Genomic DNA, 27,578 nt, shown 5'->3' with positions numbered 1-27,578 from the left:
GTGTGTGTGTGTGCGCGCGCCAGAATACCAATCTTGTAAACACACAAAACCAGTCTTCGTGGTCTAGGAGGAGCAGCACGGCAGATTCTCTGGGGACAAACAGGAGAAGCTTGGAAAAGCAGAGAGAAAGCACAGCTCAGGTACCAGACCCTTCACAGGGCTAAATCCTACACCTCTGGATTCCAAGCATTTGAAGGAAAAGGGGTTGATCTACAAAAACACCTCTCAGACCACAGCTGGAGACGGCCTTCGTCCTTCCACTTTTTACTTTCCTCTCTCTCTCTCTTTTAAATTTTTTCAGCAAGATATAATAAAAATTTCACTAACTCAGACAGCATGATTTTCCCCAGCAATACAGGTTCTCTTGGAGGACGTGGAAGTTTCTCTTTCGCCATTGGAAAGAAATGGCCGTGAATCAGATCAACACTACACCTCCCAGAGGTGCATGTTTGAGCCTGGCCAAAGGGATCACCAGAGAACTGCACAGAGCCCTAATTTCCAACCATGTTAAAGCCAGTTGGGCAGGTGAGAGGGCTCGGCAGGCAGAGGGATTGCTGCCAAATGTGAGGGTCTGAGCTCTAGCTCTGGGCTCCATGTGCTGGGAGAAGGGAAGCTGCTCCCAAACGCTGTCATCTGACTGCCACATAGATAAAATCCTAACATTTTCTACAAGTAAGTTAGGAATCCGATTTGGCAATACCTCATTAACATTGCAGTATACACAAAACAGATCCTTCCAAACCCCCTATGGTGTGGGTTAGCTCCCCTTCCCAAGAAGGACTTTCCAGCCAGTGTCATGTCCCCCCATTCACCTACCGGAGAGCTGAAAAAGAAGCTCAGAAGCCATCTTCACAGAGATGTCCTGGCTGAAGAGATTCCTCTCCGGGGGAACTCTACCTTCTGGAAGCTTCTGTAAGGGTTCAGTTTTCTCTCGCCCCATTAAAGTGCTGTAGCCAAGGGTCCGGCTGGGAGATATGGGGACTGGGGAGTCCTGGATGTCCACCTCCATGGGTTCCTCTTTAATTTTCACTGCCTGTGTCTCCTTGTAGCTCTCCGCTGCAAGCAGGTGGGTGAGAGAAACCAGAGCCGTCCTTCATTCTGAAGCAAACCCAGTTTCTGCCGTCTTTCTGTCTGTCTGTTGTTCTGGGACTTGAACCCAGGGCCCAGTGCATGCAAGGGGTGCGCATGCTCCACCCTGAGGTGTATCCCCAGCCAACTCAGTCGCTAATTACAAAGAAAACCATGAGGTTTGTGTTAGAAAAGGGGCTAGAAGAGTGGGTGCCACGGGACCCTAAGACACAGTATGAAACCATTAGCTCCACCCACCTGGCTTCCAGAAAAGGCTGGAAACAGGACAGCCTGAGAAACAGAGTGGTGCACCCAAGGTCACGGAGTTAACAGCCTGGCTGCCTAGAAGCTCAGGCTTCTTGGTGAGGGATTCCCTGACCAACCCTAAGTCCAGTGCTGGCTGTAAACAGAGAAAGCAGCCAGAGACTGTTCTGACTTTATAGCTCAGCCAGTTTCAGCAAATCAGATAAGAGCGAGCTTACTAAGATGACAAGTTCTTCCCTGTCTCTAAAGCCCGCATCAAGGGCTTTCTGTCTAAGAAGGCATCTAAAGGGCAAAGGTCAAATGAGGTGGATTCTTTGGAGGCATGTCTACCTTTCTGGGGGCTACTAAAGCTTGAGACCACTTCTCAAGTTAACTGAAGCCCATATGTACACCTAGAAGCAGTCTCAGAGCCCAGAATGAGGGCAGATCACAACCGTTCTTCCTCAGAGTTTCTAGACGGCCCAACGTTAGTGGGAAGCATGCATTTGCTTTGCGAGTCTGGGTGTCTATGGTCACGCACTCCTTGAGTGAAGCACAGGACATGCCTGGACCAAGGTGGGTCGCTTCATCCATGCACGAATTTGGACACATTTCCAAACCAGTAAACATGTATTAGTAACTACCGAGCACACAGCACCCTGGAAGACAAAAATCAGAGATGACTGGGACACTTAGCTAACGGGCAGACAGGCGGTGGGTTGAGCAGTAACCCAGCATCCGACCATGAGACCCTGCGAACACGGTCCTGTTTGGGGGAAAGCATTTCACAGACGTGACTAAGGACCCAAGGATAACCCAGGATAGCTTAGAGCCAGTGACAAGGGTCCTTCTTAGAGGCAGGAAAGGACAGAGTCAAGAAAGACTCTGGAGTTGCCGTGCACCCGGCCAACGGGCTGCACAAGTAAGACGCAAGGCAAGGCAAGGCAAAGTCCCCCCACTACAGCGTGGTGGGCATGAAACCCCTGAGCCAGGCTATGACAGCAGCCACCACCACCACCACAGCCGCATGAAGCAGCTACCGAGTTTCTTGATATGCCACACAGCGGCATAGCAGAGGCGGAGAACGCATAGGACAGAACAGTCTTCTGACAACTGACGGAACAGTATTTGCAGGCACTGACTCCTGGGGTCAGTCCGGCAACGGGGAGAGAGCCGTCAGTGCCGCAAACTGCTGAGCGGTGCGGCAGGCAAGTCAAAGAAGTGCCGTGTGGGGCAGTTAGAAACAAACAAGCAAACAGAGGAGCACTTCAAATTAAACCATTAGAATTAATCTGTGGTTACCAGTGAGAGCTCATCATAAGAGTGCTAAGTTTTTGTTTCTCTTCCTAATGTACTACACACGATTCTGGTGAAAAAACTGCTAATTCTTTGGCCAACAGTTGACCTTTGGGGCACTAAGATATTTCATCTAGATTGTCCCCCCTTCCCCTCTTACTGACAAACTGTTTTCCCCTCTGTGGATCTAAGTAGTTCATAAACACTGAGTTTGCTGATTCAGTCAGGCATGAAGAAGAGAAAAGTGGGAAAAGAAAAGGAGGAGAGAGAGAGGGGAATGGAAGGAGTAGGAGGAAAGAGAGAGCAACTAGGAGGAGGAGGAGAAGGGAGTGGATGAGGAGGGCAGAAAACCTTTTCAGGGGGCTGGAGAAATGGCTCAGTGGATAAGAGCACTGACTGCTCTTCCAGAGGACCCGGGTTCAATTCCCAGCACCCACATGGCAGCTCACAACTGTCTGAAGATCCAGTTGCAGAGGGTCTGACACCTTCACACCAATACACACAAAATAAAGTTAAATAAACCATAAAAAAATATTTAAAAAAAAAAAGAAAACCTTTTCAGTTACAGATCAGCAATTTTCTGGGGTGCTGGCTCCCTGCCCTAGGCATGTGATGACCCCACAGACACCCTAACCTCCAGCTGGATCATCTGCCCACATGAGCAATCACAGCACACATTTCCTTCTTCCTGTCCCCACAGAGTATTCAGTATGTGGAAACTAAACAGTGGGGTCAGGGTCACAGGTACACAACAGTGGCTCTGACCTTCACACTGCAAAGTCTCTCTGGAGCCTGAGGACACACACAGAGGAAGGCCAGGACCAATACAATGAGACTCACTGACTTAAAAAGAAAAGTCTCAACACCAGAAAGAGTGAAGTTGGGAAGAGGTTCCACAGTGTATCTATCTCCTCCTCCACCCTCAGGTCCCCATCTTTGACCCTGAATCAAAAGCCACGTGACTGCACCCTGAATAGAACAGAACAATTAGTTTTTCAGGCCAACTGGGGTAGCTTCCAGTATGATCTGCAGGAAAGTGCTTTCTGACCTCACAACAACCTTTTCAGGGTGCTCAACACACTGACCTCTGATCAAAACCTTTAGCATCCTTAATCTCCTTGATGGACCCCAGATGTGCGGGGAGCAGTAGAAACTGAGAGTGAGTGGGCAAGCCCAGCATCACCGGTCAGTACCGCACGGTCCTTTGTTTCCCATGCAGACTTTCCAAGCCTTTCCTTGCCTTTTTGGTTTCCTACATGTAAGTGTGTCCACCCTGTGTGCCTGGCACTGATGAGGCCAGAGAGCGTGTCAGGGTCCCTGGAACTGGTATTGCAGGGTTATGACTGCCATGTGGTGCTGGGTCCCCTTCAAGAGCAGTGAGTGCTCCTACCTGCTAAGGCACACTCCGCCTACCCTACTCCTCCTCAGCCTGGGTAGCAGTGTGAGCTCTGCTGGCCCCACCGCGCTGTGATCTGTGAGGATGCTTAAGTACCAGCAGCTCCGCACTCGACCTTCAACACCAAACATGACGCCTGGGCTGAGAAGACAGCTCAGTTGGCAAAACGTCTGCTGTCCAGGTGTGAGGACAGGAGATCAGATCCCCAGCACCCACGTAAGAGTCAGGTATGATGTCATATGTCTGTAACCAGCAGAGGGAGGGAGTAGAGGCAGCTGAACTAACGTCGCATTCTAAATTAACAGTGGTAGGCCCTGTCTCAAACACCAAGGCGGAACCAGGCGTGAAGGCACACACCTTTAATCCCAGTACTTGGGAGGCAGAGACAGGCAGATCTCTGTGAGTTCAAGGACAGCCTGGTCTACACAGTGAGATCCAGGACAGCCAGGGTGACGTAGTGAGGCCCTGTCTCAAAAAATACCAAGATATGAAAAGGAAGCCCACCCCTGACACTGCCTGGAGTGTCAGGACCCAGAGGCTGGATGGCCCAGAGACTTAGGATAGAACCTAACATGACTGGAAATAAGTCAATGAATAATGATATTCTGCTATACTCATTGATTGACAGATTGATGCTGGCCCAGTCGTCATTAGAGAGGTTCATCCAGCAACTGAGAGAGCAGATGCCGAGACCCACAGCCAAACATTGGCGGAGTCCAGGGAAGCCTGCAGAAGAGTGGGAGGAAGGGCTACAGGAGTCAGAGGGGTCAAGGACACAAGCACAAGGCCCACAGACTCAACTAAGCAGGGCCCGTAGGGACTCACAGAGACTGCAGTGATAACCAGGGAATCTGTGTGTGTCTCAGCTAGGTCCTCTGCATGTAAGTTACAGACGCATGGCGTGGTGTTCTCGTGAGACTCCTCACAGTGGTAGTGGGAGAAACCTTTCCTCCTGCTGGCGTCTCATCCAGCCCTGAAATGTGGTCCTGTACCCAGTCTTAGCGTAGCTCGTTGTGCCATCACGCTGTGCTCAGCTGATACACCGGGGAGGTCTGCTCTTTTCTGAAGGGAAATGGAAGGAGTGGATGGGGGGAAGAGGGGCAGTGGGGGAAGGAGGGGAAACTGCAGTTGGACAAAGAAAGAAAAATAAAAACATCTTAAGACTATGAGAAAACAAAATATAATAGGTAGGTAGATAGATAGATAGATAGATAGATAGATAGATAGATAGATAGATAGAAAAAGGAAGTGTCAGACTGAAGATCAATTTCTGGCCTACACACACACACACACACACACACACACACACACACACAGTGAGTGTCAGACACACAGTCAGACAGACAGACAGACAGACACACACACACATACAAGATATTGTCCACTTTTCTTAGGGAGGGACAAACAATCCCTCTGGTAGAAAGCCATTCTTCTGAAATTTCTACCACATCTGATTTTTCACTCAAAACAACAACAAATTGAAAACTTCAGCCAGGCATGATGAAGCATGCCTTTAGTCCCAGAACTCAGAGGCAGGGGCAGGCAGACCTCTGAGTTCAAGGCCACTCTGATCTATACCCAGGGCTACCCAGAGAAAACTATGTCTCAAAAAAAATCAAAATAAATAAATGCAAAAACAAATAAAAACCTTCATCCAGAGCAAGAAAGGAAACGTTCCTCTTATGTTCCAGTGGGGACCCACCCCATGCTAATCACAAGCCCAGCCAGGTTGCCTGAACAAGTCTGGCCTAGGACCAGAGGTTGGTCTGACCTGGGAACACAGGTGTCTGCTCCATATACCATTGTCTGCAGCTCAGCTCCTGTTTGCCTGGCAACATTCTCACAGGACAACCGTTGAATCAATCAATCCCACTGGTTCTTACCATCCACTCGCAACAGGGCTAAGTGCTCACTTCTAGGACCTTCGCACACAACAGAAAAGGTTTGAGGATCTCTTACTTAATAGAACAAGCACTAATTTCTGTCCCAAGGAATCTATAAGATTAAAAGGGGCGGGGCCACACTTGTCAGGAAAGAGCATGCCTTGAATTTGACCCCTAACACCCATGTACAAAGGCCAGGCGTAGCAGTCAGTGAGTTCTCAGAGTAAGCTCAATACTGGGGAGGGGGAGACAGGTGGCTTCCTGGGGCTTGCCTTTTGGGTGAACCTCAAACCAAAGAGAGGCGCTGGCTCAAAATCAAGGCAGACAGATCCTGAGGAACAGCACCTAAGGTTGAAGTTTAGCCTTCACACACGTGCCCTACACATACATACACACGCGCGCGCGTGCACATACATTCCTACACACATACACACACACACACACACACACACACACACACACACACACACACACACACATGACAGCCTTAACCAATTATGATGCAGGAGAAGCAGGTTCTGTGTGACTATACACAGAAATGCTCCTTCCTAGCTGTAATTTCCATTTGATAAGTGTGATAATGTGGCACACACCTATTTTTTAAGGAGACAATGCCCATAAACAGATGCAGGTGTCAACTTGTGACTGGAACGGTGCAGTGACATGTCCTCTGACCCCTAGCAGCGTGTGGGAGGGGAACTGGACAAATCCCGCTCAAATCCAGCTTGGTGGCAGAAGGGGTACAGGGGAAGCCCTGTCCCACCAGCCATCCCACTCTGTTCTCTAATTGGTCAGTGAATCTGCCACTCTACAATCGGTTCAATCTTGGTCTTGTACTTGCCCTCGGGCAGTGCAAATCTGGATGATTCACAGGAAGACTAATGTCCCGTCAATACAAAAGTGAAATTAAAATAGAGTTTGTAAGGACCAGGAACCCAGGCCAAAGGTGGTGATAAACTCTTCCTGGGGTGTGGGGGTATTGTGTGGCTTCAGGTATGCCAAGGTGAAGTGGGCGACCTGGTGCCCTGAATTAAGTGCATTTGTAGAACGAGACAAAAGCAGATCTCACTTCCCTCTCTCACTCTCGGAATCTGCTCCGTCCCGTTTTCTGGGTGGCCGGCCTATAACCTGATCATTCTCAGCTAATACAAGAACTATAACCCATTAAACAGCAAAGCTCTCCGGATTCAGAAACCGGAAGCCTTAATGCCATGCACTGGGCCACAGAGGGACCTTCCTCAGAAGGCGAGTCGTGTCTGTGCCCAGAAAAGTCTTTAGTGGTCCACTGCGGGGAAGGAGAGGGGAACTGCCTTTCCCATTCTTTCTCACAGTTTTCTTCCTTCAGACCCTAGAAAAGGACTGGAGAAGCATGGGGAGGGACACGTGAAGCCACGAGAAAGGTCCCTTTCTGTCCTGCTGCGCAGTCGTTTTGCACCTTTGGGTCAGCAGGTGTTTCTCAGCAGAGACTTAGCTAAGATCTCTCTCTTCCCTGCAGTTGCCTTCACACAGGTGAGCTCCCGGAAGCCTGGGACCACTCAGTCCCTCCACTGTCCTGCTCCTACCCATGGCCTCCCATCCCCCTTTGTGCTGACGTCCTATCCATTTACACTGGACAACATTTAAGGTAAACTCGCTCAGGCCTCTAGTTGAGAACCGGTTGAGGTGTGGGCCAAGGGAAACCGTCATTTCTTTACAGGATTGAAGGGACAAAGTGTAACTGAACGCACCCCTGCCGGAGCCATGTCACCAGAGCAGCATGCAGCCTATATCTCCTCTCTGGGTGTCAGGGACAAACGTCATACACCAGGATAGCTAAGGGAAATGCAGGGCACACTTCACAATGGTGTCCCTTAAGTCACACTCTTCCTTCTTAACTCCTTCTGCATGTGTCTGGTAGGATGGAGGCTGTGAAGTTCCCTTTAACGAAACCGCCAAAATCCCCTCTGGGTACGGTGGTGAGATCGAACATGCCTGAAACCACAGCATTTGGGATGCTGAGGCAAGAAGATCCTGAGTTGAAGGCAGCCTAGGTTACATGGGGTCAATGGCCAACTAACCCTCTTTCTCTTCCTTGAGACTGAACTTGTGTGCGCTCCGCAAGTGTTCTGTCCCTGAGCTATACCCCAGTCCTTCTTCATAATGCGGATTTCATTGCTACCACTATGCATTCATCTGAATATGGTTAAGAAAGGCTCTCATTAAGATAAGTTTGGAATTGTTCTGTAGTTCAGGAAAGCCTTGATGTTGTGAGCCTCCTGCCCCAGTCTCTGGTACGGCGGGGTTACAGGCCTGCAGTGTCCCATGCAGTGGGGTTACAGGTCTGTAGTCTCCCATGCAGAGGGGTTACAGGTCTGCAGTCTCCCATGCAGTGGGGTTACAGGTCTGTAGTCTCCCATGCAGAGGGGTTACAGGTCTGCAGTCTCCCATGCAGAGGGGTTATAGGCCTGCAGTCTCCCATACAGCGGGGTTACAGGTCTGCAGTCTCCCATGCAGCAGGGTTACAGACCTGCCTTACCTGACCTATCTCTCACTTTCATAGTTTACTCTTGTTGAGATGGCTAAGCCTTCCTTAAAAATTACCATCTTGAGCATATTTTTCCTTTATGCTTGGGTGTGTGTAGTGTGTGAATGTTTATGCTCATGTGTGTATGCAGGTGGAGGTCAGAGGACACGTCTAGTATCATCCTCAGAAATGACATCTGCCTCCTTTTGAGGCAGAGTCTCTGACTGGTGTGGAGCTCACCAACTAGACTAGAAGAACTGGTTGCCCACTAGGGATCCGTCTGTCTCTCGTACCTCTATGCTGCGACTGCAAGCCCAGCTCTTTGTGGGTGCTGAGGACATAACTAAGGTCCGCAGAACCTTTCAAACCTGTGCAATATCTCCATCCCTCCCCCAAGGTAGCTAGTTTAAATGTACACACAGGTGTCAGTCATTCCACCATCACCAACATCCATCTCCACGCTTGGCGACCTTCCCCAGGAGCAACTGGACCACTAGGCATGAACCCCATCCACTCTCCAGCTCAGACTTTCTGTCACAATGCCAGGTTTACTAGTTCATCTGTAAAGCAAAGATTCTTCAGCTAGTGTCTTGGTAGTGAAGTCAAACTTAAATATCTAAGAAAGAAAATGAATTCAGATTGCAAACCCCTTTTAGAAGTCCCCATGTCTTCCCGGCCGGCATGCTCTCTCCACTGTCTTTAGATATACACCTTGCATATAACACCAGCATGAATTCTCTCACAGGCCTGCTCCCCTCTGGACTGAGGTCTCTGGAGGGCGTGGCTCTTCCCACACCTTCGATCCTCTGTCACCAGCACAGGGCCAGTGTAGCTGGCATGTCTGGTGTATGTCTATCACAGCGTTACCTGAGGCCAGGTAGAGCAGAAATGAACTGCTACTCTCCCTTCCTATCTGGAAGGAAGGCATGTGCACCACACACTTAACACATGAAGAACAGATAGAAGGATGCTGGCGTCAAAGTATCAACCGCCCTCCCTTCTCTAGGAGGCCCAGAACAGCGGGAGCCACGGCAGCTGCTTCCGAGCAGGAAACAAGCTGGGAGGTGGCCATGCTGGTGAGGTACTGGCTTTTCAGGCCCCAGGACTGGAGTTTGATCCCAGAACTCTCGTAAAAGACCTGAGTGTGCTGTGTGCACTTGCACTCCTAGGACTGGGGAGGTGGAGTCAATCCCTGGGACCTGAATGGAGACGGCCGGTTAAAGTTCCAGGTCAATGAGAGATTTCGTCTCAGAAAACATGGTGAACAGCACCTGAGAAACAACACACACACACACACACACATGCATACATGCACATACACACACACACATGCATGCATGCACACACACATGCACGCACGCACATACACACATGCATGCACACACACACACATACCCTGGAAGTACTGCCAACAGTGCCACACTGAAACCATTCTCTTCCACACAAGAAATCTGATTCCTGCTATTGGGATTATCGTAATTTAATGTTTTCGTTAATTATCATGCAACCAAAAGCACCAAGTGGGTGAAACAAATGACCAGGGACCTGGATTGAAATTACAAGGTAACATCTCCACATGGGGCCTGGCACAGGATACAGATCAACTGCCCTGGCTTTGCCCTCCTGCCCGTGCCAAAATCTAAATGGAAAGGGAGTTAGGCTGAACGGAGGACAGGTAAGGTCAGATCTACTGGACCAGAGGCCAAAAGGATGGAGGATGGAACTTCACAGACTTCTGATGCTATGTGCCTGTTGTTCGGTTTTGCTTTTCTGTTTGTTTGTTTGTTTGTTTGTTTGTTTTTCCATCTTGGAAGGAAGCAATAGAGGGGCAAGGCAAGCATGGTCCTGTGGCCCTGACTCTCTCACCCTGTAACTTCACAGAGGGGCTATGAAAACCTCCTGGTTAGACTGGAGACCTTAAGGTCTGGGCGCTCAATCATGTTCAATTTTATTTTTTCAATGACCCAGGGTCTCTGCCTTGGAAAAGGCTGCATGCAGCATGTGTGGGTTGAGATATTTGCTGTCTAAAGGACTGGGCTGGCACGCTCTTCTTCACTGTGGGGATTATATGCTGTTTTGCTCCCTCTGGGCTCCACCTTGGGTTTATGGCCACAATGGCCAGTGTCCAGGGGCTCCTAGCAGGGTAAAGCTGAGAATGTAAAGTCTGAAGAATGACACTGAGACAGGGGCATGTCCACGGCTGCTGCCGAGCCCAGAGAGACTCTGACCAGAGCCCTCCTTCTCCCGGTGGACATACTGGCCTGGCGGACATACTGGTCACCTTTTCTGAGGCGGAAAAGAGGAAACTATCTCCATAAAGTAAAGCAGGGGTAGAAAAGATTCTCTCCAGTTCTTATAGATTCAGGAGAAACTTCTAGAACAATGACTTCTTATATATAATGACCTTTAGCTCACACCACACACACACACACACACACACACACACACACACACACACACACACACACACCACAAACCACTCAAAACAATTCAAGAGTAACCAATCTAAACAATGAGACAATCCAGTATCTTTGAGGAAAGTAACTAAAAATCTGTGTCAAATTCAATTATTCACTAATTAAATGACTCTTTTCTAGATTGAGACACCATTCCTCATTAGAATTTTGTTAAAACGATAGCTGTTAAGCCTGATCATAGCCTCCTCTCACCCCAACCTACATGTACATTTTGATTCCTAAAACCATTTCAATGATACTGTATCAAAGCTGACTCTTAAATATAATCAAACGTTATGAATTGAATTAACCAGTGTGTCTCGTCCACATCAGTAAGTATTCCTGGAGACAGTGGGACACAGTAACACACATTTGGGGAATTAGCTGTGCACGGTAATTCACAACTAAACAGAGTAATGTGGAGGAGAAATTCGGAACTGATCTTTCTAAGCACATGACAATAGGTGCTCTATTTTGTTAAATTACTCCAAACTTGCAAGAAACTACTACACCCTAGAAAAGTGTGGTTCAGGAGCTGGCACCCACATGTCACACAAACATACGTGTAGACAAAACATTCACATGTGTAACATAAAAATAAATATATCTCAGAATGATACTAAAAAGTTGAGTCCAAACCTTAAAAGTAGGAAGGAGTTAGCCCCAGGGCTCCCCTGCAACAAGGAGCAGACCATTCTGTCCGCCCAAAGAACGGCAGCTTTACTTCTGTGGACAGCGGTGGTCTTCAGTGGCATCCCCACCGCAGCCACCCAGCACTGTCCCAGGTCCCTGCCTAAGGTGATGCTCCAAACAGCACCCAGTGCTACAATGCAAGGTTGTGACTTGGTTCTGGTGACCACAGGACTGGCTGTATCTATCCATCTAGCCTTGCAAATTCTGTACCAGTTTTCATTTCTGTTCCCCCCCAAAATCAAGAATTAAAATCCTACCTGGGCAGTGGTTGGCGCATGCCTTTATCTCAGCACTCATGGGGCAGAGGCAGGTGGATCTCTGTGAGTTGGAGGTCAGCCTGGTCTACAGAGTGAGGTCCAGGACAGCCAGGGCTACACAGAGAAACCCTGTCTCAAAAAAACAAATAAAAAAAAAAAGAAGGAAGGGAGGAAGGGAGGGAGGGAAAAAGAAAAGAAAAGAGATCCTTCAGTTACTGGGGGCTCAAGGAGTAAGCTTTGCCAACCCAGAAGGAGACATGGAGTGACCCTAACATCATATATTGAAGTCTGAGCATCTGGGTATTAATGTAAAATTCTCCCCCAATCACCTTGTTTTCATCTCATTCAATAATTTCACTAGAAATTAGCTAAAGAGGTGCATTTACAACATACATATGCCATTTGGTAACACTCCAAATGATCTCATTTAAAAAATATTAACCTACTTTTCATCAATGTCCAGAATGTACTTTTTCCTGTCTCACATTAAAAAGGCAAAAGAAAAAAAGCAGCAGAGGTGTATGTGTCACCAAAAGCATGTAGCTCAACCTTAAAGCTATTAAAAATAATTATCCTTTGCCATTTAATAAATCTCTTAACTGCCTATTCCTCCGCTGGTATTAAGAGAGCTTTGTATATCAGAATGTTGGTGGTGCGGGAGAATTGCCTGTATTCTGTCAATCATGTTTTAAATAAACGCTGATTGGCCAGACAGGAAGTAGAACAGGAGAATGCTGGGAAGGAGGAAGCCCATTCCTCACCAGTCCAGCAAAGACCACCGAAGAAGCAACATATGACCTACCCTGCTGTGAAAGGTACCGATCCATGTGGCTAACATAGATAAGAATAATGGGTTAATATAAGCTACAAGAGCTAATAAGAAGTCTGAGCTAATGGGCCAATCAGTTTTATAACTTATGGAGATCTCTGTGTGATTTTCTTTGGGACTTGCCGGCTATGGGGTACTGGGCGGGACACAAGCTGGCCCTCATGTTACATGTTGGTGTGCTTGTGTATGTATAAGCATGCTTTGTATATCAGAATGTTGGTGTGCTTGTGTATGTATAAGCATGCTTTGTATATCAGAATGTTGGTGTGCTTGTGTATGTATAACCATGTTTGTATATCAGAATGTTGGTGTGCTTGTGTATGTACGACCATGATTTGTATATCAGAATGTTGGTGTGCTTGTGTATGTATGACCGTGATTTGTATATCAGAATGTTGGTGTGCTTGTGTATGTATAACCATGCTTTGTATATCAGAATGTTGGTGTGCTTGTGTATGTACGATCGTGATTTGTATATCAGAATGTTGGTGTGCTTGTGTATGTATAATCATGCTTTGTATATCAGAATGTTGGTGTGCTTGTGTATGTACGACCATGATTTGTATATCAGAATGTTTGTGTGCTTGTGTATGTACGACCGTGATTTTTATATCGGAATGTTTGTGTGCTTGTGTATGTACGACCGTGATTTGTATATCAGAATGTTTGTGTGCTTGTGTATGTACGACCGTGATTTGTATATCAGAATGTTGGTGTGCTTGTGTATGTACAACCGTGATTTCTATATCAGAATGTTTGTGTGCTTGTGTATGTACGACCCTGCTCGAACATAAATGCTGACTTTTAACAGTTCCTGAAGACTCAAAAGAATTCTGGATGAAAAAAAAGAACAAACTAACTGAAAAACAAGAGCCACCTCCATGATGAATGGCCACTGGTTTAAGCAAAAATTGTCAAGAGTATAGAATTTCTTAGTGTCCACAGAGATGAAGGAGCGAGTGAAGTTTTATTTCAATAACTAGGGTTTCATCCAGTTCCTTCACTGTATTTGCGTGTGCACATGGACATGTGTGAAGGAATGTGTGTGTTCACTTGTGCACCGGGGTGTGGCAGCCAGAGGCCAACCACGGCTCTTGCTCCTAAAGTGCCACCGCATTTTTTTTAAACAAAGAGAAAAGAAAACAAAAACACTAACCTACCTGCAGAAGCTTAGACTGAAAGGTGGCAGGTGAGGATCACAGGGGTCTGTTATTCTCCGCCTCTCCCAAGCTGGGATTACAAACTTGTGCCACCATACCAGGGTTTGCTGTTGTTTTGAGATAGGGCTTTTACTATGTAGCCCTGGTTGGCCTATGGAGACCAGGCTGGGCTTTTATCTCACGCAGACCTGCCTGCCTCTGCCTCTGCCTCCTGAGTGCTGAGATTAAAGGCAGCAACCACCAGGTACAGTCATGTTTAATTTTTCTTAAGCATGGGTTCTGGGGGGGCAAACTTGGGTCCGGATGATTGACAGGCAAGTCCTTTACTAGCTGAGCTACTTTCCAGTCCACGAAGCTTACTTTTTATTGGAAGCTTTTTAGCAAACTTTAGAATGTGAAAATCAGCTTAAAATTCTTTTTTTAGACGGTGTTAAAAACTACTAATTCATGCAGGCATAATTATATACACTAGCATATAACAGTATGCTAATATTGTTAATATAAAAACAGTGGTGCCAGACACGTGTGCCCCGCTGAGAGGCCTCACTGCCCCAACAGCATTGGTCAGCTGGGGGCTGCTACCCATGCTCCAGAGGGCAGCTCCTAGTGCACCCTCTGACAACAGAGACTAGAACAGTGTGGGGAGGGGGGTAAGACAAACCGTATCAGCTTGTGTCTTTAGTGCTCAGAACTAGACTTGAAAAAACGAAGGAACTCAATAAATAGTTCGCTGAATGAATGAGTGACTGAATGAGTGAATGAATGCATGAAATACAGATTCTGCTTTCTGGGTTCACTTTCCATAGTCAGCAGGAAGGTTGCCACCATGCACAAGGTTACATTCATGTAACCTTTATAACATGTTGCCTTACTGGTTCTATTTTATCATTAGTTATTGTCATTAATCTCTCTGTGCCTAATTTGTGATTTAAAATTTTGATCATAGATATATGCATATCCATAACGTACAATAGCGCTTGCTGCTATATGTGGCTTCATGAGGAGCCCCCGGGGCCTGAAACACAGGCTCCCTGCACAGTTCAAGGGGTACTACTGTAAAAGAAGATCCATACCAGAATGGAAACACAACAGCGGTAGAGGCACCAAAGAGCAGGGCTCACTGGGCCCTAAGAAACCTTTACCTGCTCAGCCAAAATCAAAGCCTTCACAACCAAAACCAAGCACGGGGCTCCAGACGTCTCCGCCCCCAGGACTTGGTTTCCCATGGGGTTGAGATGTGGAATGTGTGGGTATCCTCCTAATGAACCCTGGCTGGGCTTCAACAACCTTCACGAATGTCTTCTGAATCAAACCTTCTTACAAGTGATGCAAGCAACTCATTTCCTTTCCGTTTTCTCTGGTTCCTGTGTCCCGTTCTCCCAGGTGCTGGGGATCAAGGGAAAGGAGGGATAGCTATACAGATTTGGAGGTCGGGAGTATATGTTATCTAGGCCTAAAATCAAACAACTACTGTTAAACACAGAATCTGCACCAGCTCTGGGGATGCCCAGAAAACACAGTCAGAGAGGAAGAGCTTTCTAGAAGGAACAATGCTGATAGGAAACAGCACACAGCATCTGCATGCAAGGCAACCCCTGGGCCCAACACGCAACTGCACACTGCAGTAGCGGGAGGCGTTTAAAGAAGACTACCCTGCATCCTGATTAAATGCCCCCACCCCACAGGCCAAGGAAGGTTCCTTGCCCTGTCTGAATGTTCAGACCAAAGCAAGGGCCCTACTTCACTCTCCATCCTTAGGGCTTTTGCTGGTCCCTTTCCCTCCTGACTTAAAGGGGCTGTTAGTTACCTTCAGCCTTCTCTGTGTGGCTCACAAGAAGCTTTTGTAAGGCCTTCCCATGAACGTCCTCTACCCCAAGAGTAAACGAGTTTCTGGAAGCCAAACCGTTTAGGCCAACAGTGAGTTTACAGAGTTCTGACGGCAGGGGTAGAAAGTAAGGAAATGGCTCGTAACTCAGGCTTTAAACACTGGCCACCTGACTTGGAGACCGAAGCAAACTGCCCGGGTTGTGCAGGCATATATTCTGAGGCCTTCTCCAGCTGCGGAGATAAGCCACATAAGCACAGGACGAGCCACAGGAAACCAGGAAATGTGCGGATTCCAGCTGTTAGAAACAGGGAAGTAAATCAACCCACAGCACAAACACAGTCTGATTTATGCAGGGAAACATACACAGGGGTGGAGTTAAGAAGAGAATTATTAGGAAGGAAGAGAAAGATCTCGTCCAAAGGAACACCATCGTCCCCGCACTTTGACCAGGAGAAAACACCACTGTTAAATCATGAGCTGTCATAAAGAGTAACAGAAGCCACGGCCAGATCATCTCTTCATGAAGGTTTTTCCAACCTCGGGCTACATGGACGGACTCCTGTCCAATGGAAATGGGTCTCTCTGGCTCTGCCTGTACGGGCTCCCGGAGTGAGCATGCGTGGAGGCCCTGCACAGACTCCAGAAGGGCTCCTGCTGGGGGTGACTCAGCCACTTGGCAGAGGGCCTGCTACTCCACAGTGAGGATTCCCTTCTCCAGGTAGGTCCCTGATGCCAGCACTACCATGATGAGCTAGGGATTCATGGGATTTAATTACATATGCGCATCTTCCCCTTCTTTGACATGAATCAGCTAAGGGGAAGGCAGTGAAAAGAAAAGCTGATGCAGAATAAGAATATTCTAGTCTCATTGAGAAAAATAGGAATTTTTTTTGCTCTCCCTCACTGGATTATGTCTGGAGTAACATGCAGGGGGAAAGGCTGGGGAGCCTGGGTGGGGGGGTCAAGAGACACAACCACACACACACACAATGCAACTAGGACTGAACCAAGGTCCCACCTGCACTGGGCAGGGTGTCTTCTGAAGAAGACTGCCAGCAGCGGAATAACGCGTCCATACTGCAATCAGAGACCTCAGACAACTACGCTCTACTTAGCACTGTCCATGGGAAAGCAGTTGCCAGTGGCTTGTTTGGAAGCTGTTGATGCCATATGATGATGTCGCTAGTCATCTATCCCAGGGACATACAGAAAATAGCATGCAAGCAGGGACACTAGCCTACAAACACTCTTCTGAGATGTTCTGTGACTATCCCACAGGACCAGCTGAGGGCCCCACCCATCAGCCCCCTACCCCTACTGAGCAACCCTGTCCAGTCTCTCAGTATGGAGACTCCACTGCGCCTCAGTTCAGAGACAGTCAAACAGAAAAGGCAGCCGATGTGAAGGCGTAGCCTATGAAATTCCTTGCAGAGGGCTTGCCTGGTTTCTGGGAACACCAGCCAATACAAATTTCCGTGGCTCTATTAACATATGCAGCTATGCAAGAAGGAAATGATAATAAAACAAGAGCCCTTTGAGTCTGGACTTTCCGAATCCAGGCTTCAGTGTGGGAGGCAGGAGGAAGCTGGTTAAAAAAGCACAAAGGGTGGCCAGAGGGGCCAGGGCTAAAAGGGGGAAAAGGAGGTGCTGAGTGCAGGCCCTGGAGACCCGAGTTTGATGGGGGTGGGGGAGGATACAGAAGGCAGCAAGAGCCATTCAGGTACAGAAGCCTAAGAATTTGTAAGGAGTGTGCAGAATTATAAAATAACAGGAGGCTCTTTTGGGCAGAACGGAGTGAGACGGATCGGCTGTATAAGCAGGGTTCTCCCTCCTCCCTCTTAGCTGAGAGGGGGACAGCCTTCCAGGGTGCAACGACTTCTCATTCAGTCTTGCTCAGACGGGCAGAATAATAATAGCACTGTGTTCCCTCTGAGTTCAACAGGATCTCTCAGCCTTCAACAAATATCTCTGCATACAGAAACACATCAAGTTTTTATCTTGTTAAAGTGATCTGCCCCTTATTTATATAAAATACATATGGGATATTCCATGTTGCTACATTTCTCTGAGTTTACAGGTGATCTTAAAAGTGTAATTACTTCTTTAGATTTAGTCCCCAGCTCATAGACTGTGTGAGTACATAATACATACAAACATACATACACGCATACACATATATTTAGGTGGGGTCAAGAAGTGAGCGAGGCAGCAAGAAAAGAGTTCTGGGCATTCATTACAAGTCCACTGTTCATTGTATCCCTTGAAAATGACTTATAAAGTTAACATGCAAAAAATACTTGGTCATCACCCTGAGGACGCTAACACACAAATCAAAAATTAGAGAGGTCACCTCAACTGGATAGGCATAATTCAATAAATTAGGTTTCATAGGCTTAATATCCCTGCAAATTAAATGACACTCTGCTAATATAAGGGAAGATGGGTTTTCCTTTTAGTATTAAACAACTCTGCATTTAGTTAATTTTTAGAATTACAGAAAATAGAATGGTATTCATAGGCAACAAAAGGAACAAAAACTGAACTGGGCTTCATCAAATGCAAACACTTCTGTGTTGTAAGTAAAGCTATCGTGAAAACACACCAAAATGGGTGTGGGGGGGGGGAGGTCTGCCATTCATCTCTCTGACAAGACTTATGTCCAGAATATGAGAAATTTCAATGAGCCCAAAGCAAACCAAACAAACAAAGGAACAAATCCAAAAGTAAACCAAGTGAAAGGCGAACTAAGAACTGGAAGAGATGTTTCTTCAGAGAAGACGTTCAAGTACTAAGTAGGGTGTGAAACTGTATTAAACTCATCGTAGACTAGACAAATCTAAACCTTAGTGAAATTGCTAGGTTGTGCCATTATGGTGGTTCCAATTAAAAAGATGGTAATAAGTTTTCATAAGGCCATGCAGAAGTTGAACCTCATACATCCTATAAGGGATAATGAATAGTGCTGTAGCCTAGGAGAAAACATCCGGCAGATCTCTAAACTGTTAAAGGGAGTTCCCAGGTAACCCAACTACACAGCACAGAATATACCCAAGGAGATTAAAATCGTAAGTCCACATGGAAACCTGCCCAGGAACATCCATAATGGCAAAGACTGGGACACAATTTATTAAAGGGCAAGGAAAATACAGTGTATCCATACAACTGTCAATATCCAGCCATAAAAAGGAAAACAGAATCGATACAGAGAAGCCAGTGAGACAGTCAACAGAGAAAGACGCCTGCCACCAAGGAGCGGCTAGAGTCCAGCGCCTCGACTCACTTGGTTGAGAGAGCCAACTCCAACAAGTTGTTTTCTGATCTCCACATCAGTGGTGCCCACTCCCAAAATAAATGACATGCTATTTGAAAACTGGAATTGGCAGACCATGGCAACATGCTGAAAAGTCAGACAAAAAGACCACATGAGTTCATTCGTAGAATGTGTCCCGAGTAAGCAAATCGTATCAAATGCCGAGACACCGAAGGGGGAATGCGGCTATGTTTGAGCCTCCTCCAGGAACGGAGGAATATTCTGGAGCTAGATATGTTATTGGATACACAGTTTCCACAGAACATCACCAGAGTCACAGGCTTCATTCAGATGACTAAATGTTACCTAGTGTGCATGAGTCACAAAGATGGGGGTGTGGGGCGTGTATTGAGGTCAGAGGGCATCCTCTACCGCCCCCCCCCCCTTTTTAAAGACAGGGTCTCTTACTGATACATTGCAGGCTATGCTGGCTGGCCGTTGAGTCTCAGGAATCCACTTGTCTCCAGCTTCCCAGTGCCTGGATGCCAAATGCACACCAAAACTCCTGTGCTCGTACGGGCTCTGGGGTCAAAATCATGTCCTCACTTCACCAAAAGAGCCATGTGCGTCCCTAGCCTTCAGGGAAGTTCGGGCTGGTTGAAAACTTGGGATCCTTCTGCACCTTGTCTCTGCATCCAGAGATCTATGCTTATAGATAGGCCCAGATTGCCACACCTGGCTCAATAAAAATCTGTTTTTATTGAGATAACATTTAAAACAAAACACCAATGACCAACAACCTGGAACCCCCTGTAAAGCACAACCTGAACTATGCCTACCCCCAGGACAATGCCATACTCAGTGAGCCTCTCCGTGTGTGCAGACAGCTGCAAATCCAAAGGTGGTTTCCAACGTGGGTCTGATCAGACTACGCAGCTGCCACGGTCAAAGACTTGACAAGTGGAAAGATTCATAAAACAAGGAGAGAAAATAGTGTGTGTGTGTGTGTGTGTGTGTGTGTGTTGCCTGTGCCATGGTACATGTGCACGGGTCAGAGGTCAGTCTGCCAGAGTTGGTGTTTTCCCTCCATCCTGCAGCTCCGGGGGATGGAGCACAGGTGCGTGCTCCTTCTCGGCAACAGAGCCCCTCAACATCTCTCCAGCCCAACCCTTTAGCACTTTATACAGATCTGCTGGGATCTCCTCAGCCACGGGTGGCTTTTGCAGGCACGTAGAAGCATAGGCACCATGTAAAATTAAGTTTAAAAAATGTGTTAGGGTTAGGTGAGGCAGTGCCTGCCTTTAATCCCAGCACTCAAGAAGCAGAGGCAGGTGGATCTCTGTGAGTTGAAACCCAGCCTGGTCTACAGAGTGAATCCCAGGACTATGTAGAGAAACCCCTGTCTCAAATACATAGACGAAAATCTTCCCCACTATTCGGTTAAGCAACTTGTAAGTTGATGAAGGCAAATTTTGTGATGATAAAATAAAACGTAATTTCCATCCCGTAGATTATTACTGATGTCATAGTATGCTCTAGCTTATGTCTTACACATGTCCAGCATCCACGTGTTAAAGGCTGACCCCCCCCAAGTGGCACTCCTAGTGGGGGGCTTAAGCAGGTGGGAACTTAGAGAAAGCCTTCGTGTCATTGGGGGTGTGCCCTCCCAGGTGACTGTGAGACCCCGGGCTCTTGTTCCTCTCTTTTACTTCCTGGCTATACTTGGTTGAAACACTTGCCACAGTAAGGTGCTGGCTCGCCACAGGCCCCAGGCAATGGAGCTGATTACTCAGAGACTGGAACCTCCAATCCTGAGCCGGAGGTAACTGTTCCCCTTTGTAAGGAGTTATGCCATGTGTTTGTTACAGTGAAGGACAGCTAGCCGACTAGAGAAAGACACACTGCTTACCGTGTGCTCCGTGTAAACACGGGGTACGCGTGCATGAAAACCAAAAAAGACAAAAGAATAAAAAGTTTACAAGAAAGTAGTGCTACTTTCCAGAGGAAAAATAGAGAACTGTTTTCATCCTAAAAATTAATTTCGCTAAAATTCTCATTTTTCTCAAGAAATTCTTCATAGCGGAAACATCTACAGCACGGCATTTGATGTCTGCAGTGACGCAGGGAGACTTTCTCCAAAACCACACCAACATGCCCAGGAAAAATTCAGAAATTTAATTGCAATAAACATGAAGAAAGTGGTTTTATCGCAGTCTCATGGGCAACATGGTCTTGATTTATCAGGTATGCATGTCCTTCCTCACAAGTGCTGGATGCCACCATTTCATGATAAATTAAAAGGCCTCGGCACAGAAGAATTGTTTTGGTTTTTTTTTTTTTTCTAAAGGAGACAGGGACATTTAGTGGAGCTTGAGCCTGAAACACTCTGTTCAGATGGCCCATCTCACTCCTCCAGCCACTTACTCAGCACACTAGGCCAACGCTCTGTAGTCAGGGTCACTTGGAAAGCTTGTCAAACAGAGCATAGGCTGCTAGGCCCTCACCCCCAGAGCTGGAAGGACTTCACCAGCTAAGTCTGGAACAGACCTTAGGAACGAGTCTCTGACGCCCCAGTGACTCTGAGAGCCAGGGCTGGCCAGGCCACAGACCGGGTGGGCAGGCTTCCACTAAGCTGCTCCCAGAGAGGAAGGCCGAAGCACATTCCCAAGCAGTGCTGAAATAACAGCAGCTACAGACTGTTCCTCCAAGTCTGGGGTGTCCTGCATGCGGCTGTCCACCCAAAGACTCAGTTCTGGACATTCTTCTACCTCCCCACCAGGCTTACAGGGTGAGCGGACAGACATCAGACATGTCTGCCGTTAGCCAGGGCCAGGCCTGCACATTCTGTTGACTTCCTTCCTTGCTGACCCCCTGAAGGGGACTTCTAGCACTTACAAGCAAAGGGTGCCACCAAAACTGTGGCAGAAGTCAGTCTGCGTGTCCTTCTCTGGTTCATTTGTGCCCACCTCAGAGATTACTTTACTTTAAAACTTCGCCTTTCTCAGGTATACCTAGTATTGGTTTATTTTCTATTGTTCAAATAAAGAAAATCGGAGACTGTATGGCTTATAAAGAAAACAGACCAAGGCTGGAGAAAGAGCCCAGTGGGTTAGAATGCCAACACAAGATTAGCGTCCAGTTCCCCAAACCCACTTACAACCATCAGCTCCAGGCGATCTGATGGCCTTCTGGCTTCCAAAGACATCCATACACACACATACATGCCAATAAAATCATGTCTACACAAGCAAGTGTGCAAGGCAGACTGTCATCTGATGCCTTCCACCCCAGTTTAGGGGACAGAGCACTCGCCAAACCTGAAGCTCAATGATTGGCTAGACCAACCGGCCCCAGGGATGCTCCTGTCTTTGCCTCCCAGTGCTGGGATTAGAGAGGTCTTGCAATGCCTGGTTTTTACATAGGACCAGGGAACCTGAATTCAGGTCCTCAAGCTTGCATAGCAAGGACTTTACCCAATAAACCATTTCCACAGCCTGGAATTCTTCTTTTTTTTTTTGAAGACATATGTTTAACTGTGTGTATAGAGAATTGGTATATGGAGGTAAGTTGAGGCCAGGGATGCCAGGTCCCCCTGGGTCTAGAGCTATAGGTGATTGTGAGCTGCCCAACAAAGTGACGGGGGCAAACTCTTGTTCTTAGTACATGTTCTTAACCAATGAGGGATCTCTCCAGTCCCAGAATTCTCCATTATAAATGTCATTCTTGTTTTGTTGTTGTTGTTGTTTTTGTTTTCCCTCAAGACAGGTTTCTCTGTGTGGCCCTGCCTGTCCTCAAAGCTGCTCTACAAAGCAGGCTGACCTTGAACTCACAGAGATCCACCTGCCTCTGACTCCTAAGTTCTGGAATTAAAGATGTGCACCATCAACGCCCATCTGAAATGTCATTCTTAACTGTTGCTTTAGGTTTGTCCAGCTGTGCATGGCGCATTCTACACATGCATTCCCATTCAATGTGCAATTCCAGAAAGAGAGGCAGCTCTGCTTATCTCTGGCACCTACCCGCTTCTTTCAAAGCACAGCACCAGGTAAACATCCCATCACTCCCAGCATTATGTCACTTCTGTGACCACATTCATGACCTAGGTTTACCAGGTCACCAGACATTACCGAATCAGTCAAAGGTAGCTTGACTCGTGCTCCCAACATGTCTAACATCACATATCCTCAGCGCTGAACTTTGAGATGCTGGCTTCCCCAGATGAAGGCTTTGGGAATTTTCTTTGGCAAGCACAGGCTTAGCAGGGGAGTTTGATGGTCTGGGCTGCTGTGTGTCACATAGCAGCAGGTAGCCACAGACATCCAGTCGTTTCCTCAGTGGGCTGTTTTCTTTACTGTGTCAGCTCACCGCCACGCACTCAACTTCACAGTCAACAGCTGGGAAGGGAATCTGGACCACAGCAAGAAGGAGCATCTCCCAGCACACAGGCCATGGGAGTTTCGCCTGGTTCTAGCTCACGTGTGCTTCTCCAGAGAACATAAGTGTCCACTTGGAAAGTACCCTTTCTACACGTGATGTGTGTCTGGGCCATGTGCGGATCATTCATCCTTATGGAATGAACATGAGCTATTTAAACACAGAAACAGAAGAGAGCCCAAATCATTGACTAGTTTCTTCTTGCTAATTCACTGAAAACCTATTAGGAAAATCAGTCAGAAAAGAGAGAAGAAAAACCCTTTTCCTTGGCTGTTCTTTAGGTCAAACAGAAACAAAGAAAAGCATCTCCCATGCACTACTGTTGCTAGAAAACTGTCATCTCCCGCCTTAGCTGAGGTTTCATCCTCCACGTTGTTGGTTACTTCAGTCAACTGTGTTCCCAAATAAATAAAGGATAATTCCAAACTATTTATAGGTTTGGACAACTTGTTGGATACACTGTTGTAGCCAGGCAGGGCAGTGGCGGCCTTTAATCCCAGCACCCAGGAGGCAGAGGCAGGCGGACCTCTGTGAGTTCCAGGCCAGCCTGGGCTACATAGTGACACCTGGTCTCAAAAAGCAAACAAAAGACATTACTGTATTTGCTAATAACTTGCTGTGCCTAACCATAAATTGTTATCATCGCTAGACTGTATGGGGAGCTTTAGAGTGTTCAGACGTCCATTAGCGTCCCTGAATACACACCCCACTGGCTGAGAAGGGACCCCTAGGGCTGTTTCGCACAGGTCCTTTCTGACCAAAGGCTTTTGCAGAAGATGAAAGAGACTGTGAATGAGAATGTGCAGGCTGGGAAGGCATGAGGACAGCTGTCCACAGAATGCCTAGAACAAGACTCTGGAGGCAGCCGCCGCCCTGGCTCTGCACTGGTGTTGGGATGCTTACTCTGTCTACAAGGGAATCGAAAGGTGCTGATGGTCCCTTACTTGGGTGTCTTTCAGGTCATGGCTGTTGAAACTGTTGAAGTGGTATCTTAAACATGGAGGGCTTAAGACATCTTCCTTGTATACCCTCCTTTTGCAAGAGCCTTAATCTATTGGTGAAGAGAAACACTGGTGTTGACTTTTTTGTTTTGTTTAGTGGCAGGGCCTCACTGCATAGCCCAGGCTGTCCTCAAACTTTCGTCCTATCTCAGTCTCCTCATCCTGGAATCACAGGCATGGTTCTCGCCACAGAGCCAAGCATCCACTTCACTCCTAAGAAAGGAACCTCTTACCCCATGGCTTTGGGATGAAAAGACATTGCTTTTAGCCCACTCACCTAACTTAGGACTTAAGAAAATAAGGTTGACCTGGCCATGGCACGCTAGAGCACCGCGATGCTGTGACTCCCTGGACAGATTCCCATGCTGATTGTTCCTGCACCACACACATAGAGGCTACATTTAGACGACAGTAAAGAACTACAGCCATCTTAAGGGCATGTGACTTTCTACAATATTCCACTAGGAATAATAGGAAACTCTTTATCCTTAAAAGTCTCTTACTGTTAATTCTGTTGGTAATTATTTTAATGGCCACCTAACCTGCTAATGAAATTAAGAAAAATACTATTAATATCCTCAAAGAACTCAGCCTCAAACAGTACTGATGAGAGCACAGAAATGCGGGGATGTGGACACATGTATCTTTGACCCAAGTCTTGTCTACGCATGATTTTCTTTTCAGGAAAGCAAATAGTTAACAGTCTTCATGAGAGTTTGTTTCTTTGTTATGAAGGGTGGTTGCCCTTCAGGAAGAGGACCATTCATTCAGCTTCTGTTAAACGCCGCCACACACACACACACTCAATGAAAATCAATGAATACACTTAGAGCCTTCATTGCCGACAAATACCATTAGATGTTCATGGCAGCATTTGTTTTTGGGTATGTGTGTGTAGGGGGGTCTCATTATTGTCTAGAAAAGAGTTTCCAACTTCAGTCTCTCAAATGACATCGTCCAAAAGGATTAAGATGCTGCTGGGTAGTGTTGGTGCCTGCCTTTAATTCCAACACTCTGGAGGCAGAGACAGACGGGTCTCTGTGAGTTCGAGGCCAGCCTGGACTACAGAGTGAGTTCCAGACAGGTTCCAAAGCCACAGAGAAACCCCACCTCAAAAAAAAAAATAGGATTAAGATAAAATAAAATATTTTCCTTATGAACATCTGCCCTGAAGTCTCATTCAGCAGCTTCATCATCTCCTCGGCTCTCCGTGGCAGCTACACAGCACACTCTGAAGTGGCACTATTAGCTGGTGGAATCTACCACCAAGGAGGGTACAGGCATGAGTGCGGAGAGAGAACTTAAGCCACTGTATCGGGAGAGCTACCTCTGGGAGAACAACGGAGGTGGGTGACCTCTGCAGACTGATGGGACGTATGTGTGGAACAGAAGGGACACACATACACTAGCTGATATGGCTGCTTTGCCTTCCCAGCTTCCATCTTTCCAGAGCTCCGTCAGTGTAAGCATCACGTGTGAAGCCTGGGGAGAGGGAGTTCCATAAGACCACAGTGACTCTATCGTGTTCTGTCACCAGCAAGTCATGTTCCCCTCACAGTCCAGGGTGTTTGAATTAATACCAAAGACAAGAATTCTTAACCCCACCAACTGGCAGATGCAGGAATTTCAGCTGTTCATGCTGACTCTAAGTAAGTCACTATTAATTGCCAGCCTTCTAGTGAACCAGAAACACTGTCAGAATTGCCAATGAAATTACAGCTCACAGAGGAGGACCACGAAGGCAGCTCTTGCTTTCATCCTCCAAGCACAGCAAGTTCCCCACGAAAAACAGCTTTTGATTCATATTAGCATTTCAAACACAGTTCCTAAAAATTACCCTCAGGAGGCAGCAAACTGAAAACAGCTACCACTTGACAGGTAGGATTACCAATACAGCTTTTTCTTCCATGTTTAGTAGTCATACCCTGCTACCAAAAAGGTCCCAAATTGTCTACCTGATGCAGAGAACGAGGTAGACACTGCTACCCCAAATCCAAAATTCACTAGCTTCAATTTATAGCCCGTTTTCTCTTATATCCAACAAGTCAAGACTACATGTAGATATTAGTGGAGTCGTCCATTCATTGTTAGAACAGGTTAATTAATGCACCCTTCCCCCAGGGAGTTCTCTATCCTTAAAAAACTGCCTGTTGATAAGTACTTTGAGTGCCACCTCAACTGCTCACCAAGCCTAGGGAAACATTTTAATGGTCCTTAAAGAATGTAGTATAAATCTATAAAAGACACAGCATCTTCTCTTAAGAAAAGGTATTTTGATCAAGTAGAAGAAATCCTGTGAATGTTGTTAGAATCCATTTAAAGTCATGGCCAATATCATCTCCAATTCCGGTGATGTTCATTTCTAGTGATATCCAGAAAGAGAAAGCTGTATCTAGATAAATAGATGGAGCACGGAGAGACACAGACAAACTCAACACGTCCAACACAGGAACTGACACCAATGTCTAGAAAGGTGCAGCACAGAGAGACAGAAACGAACAAACTCATGCAGTGTAACACAGGAACTGAAGCCAAGCAAACCGATCATTCCTTAAATTCGCCGTTTCCACGCTATCATTGCCATCGGGTTAATTATAAGCCGTGCAGGAAACGGTCCAGTTGGCTTGCATGTGAAATGACCAGAATGGAAATATTTTAGAATCTACTGGGTACCTGAGAGCTTCATGAGAAGTTCTGAGGCAGCTTTGGCAGACAGGTCACGCCTTGGCACGCTCCCCTTGCTTTCCTGGGGGGTCAGTGGGTCCTCGGAGAGGTTAGGGGTGGCCACTTCCGGTTCCGGGCTGAACACGTAGCTGGACCGGGGCAAGGGCGTGCTTAGGACCTCCTCTTCCTTGGGTTCCTCCTTCACTTTAAAGTTAAGATTCATAGGCTCCTTCTGGTTTGCAGCTGTCAAAAAATAAGAAGAAGAAAGAAGAGAGAAAGGGAAAGGGATATATATGTATGTATGCATGTATGTATCTCCCCACTCCCCTCTAAGTTACCCACAATTCACCTTGTGCTTAACAGCTGGAGGGGCCACAAAATGACCAAAAGGCGAGGTCCTGGGCACATCACCTCCATAGAGTGCACCCACCCCATGAGCCTTGGTCTCAGCTGGGTGTATGCTTCAGCATATATGAAACCCGGGGTGTTTTCAAAAGTGCTGTCTTCACAAAGCATGTGAGCATTTTCTCCTCGGTTTCTTTAAACATCTTCCCTGCATATGCTGTTGCCTCCCTGGCCTCTTAGAACATTCTCCAGCAAATTCTATCATTAAAAGA

General features: G+C 47.0%; 1 protein-coding gene across 5 annotated transcripts in view; it reads right to left on the bottom strand.

Annotated features, from left to right (window-relative positions):
• The window catches only part of Znf827 (zinc finger protein 827), a 177,712-nt gene that overhangs the window by 85,459 nt on the left and 64,675 nt on the right, over positions 1 to 27,578 (bottom strand). For 4 of the 5 annotated variants that reach the window (XM_075976530.1, XM_075976527.1, XM_075976529.1 and 1 more), the window contains exons 5-6: positions 26,971 to 27,204; positions 817 to 1,056 (exon numbers count right to left, since the gene is read on the bottom strand). In XM_075976530.1, coding sequence (XP_075832645.1) covers positions 817 to 1,056; positions 26,971 to 27,204 — 474 coding nt within the window. The remainder of the gene's footprint in view (positions 1 to 816; positions 1,057 to 26,970; positions 27,205 to 27,578) is intronic. The other variant, XM_075976528.1, reaches the window with a different exon arrangement.

This window comes from Microtus pennsylvanicus, chromosome 6, assembly GCF_037038515.1.
Source record: "Microtus pennsylvanicus isolate mMicPen1 chromosome 6, mMicPen1.hap1, whole genome shotgun sequence".
Classification (NCBI taxonomy): Eukaryota; Metazoa; Chordata; class Mammalia; order Rodentia; family Cricetidae; genus Microtus; species Microtus pennsylvanicus.
The sequence above is the reverse complement of the archived record's forward strand: the minus strand, read 5'-3'. Positions and strand labels throughout refer to the sequence as shown.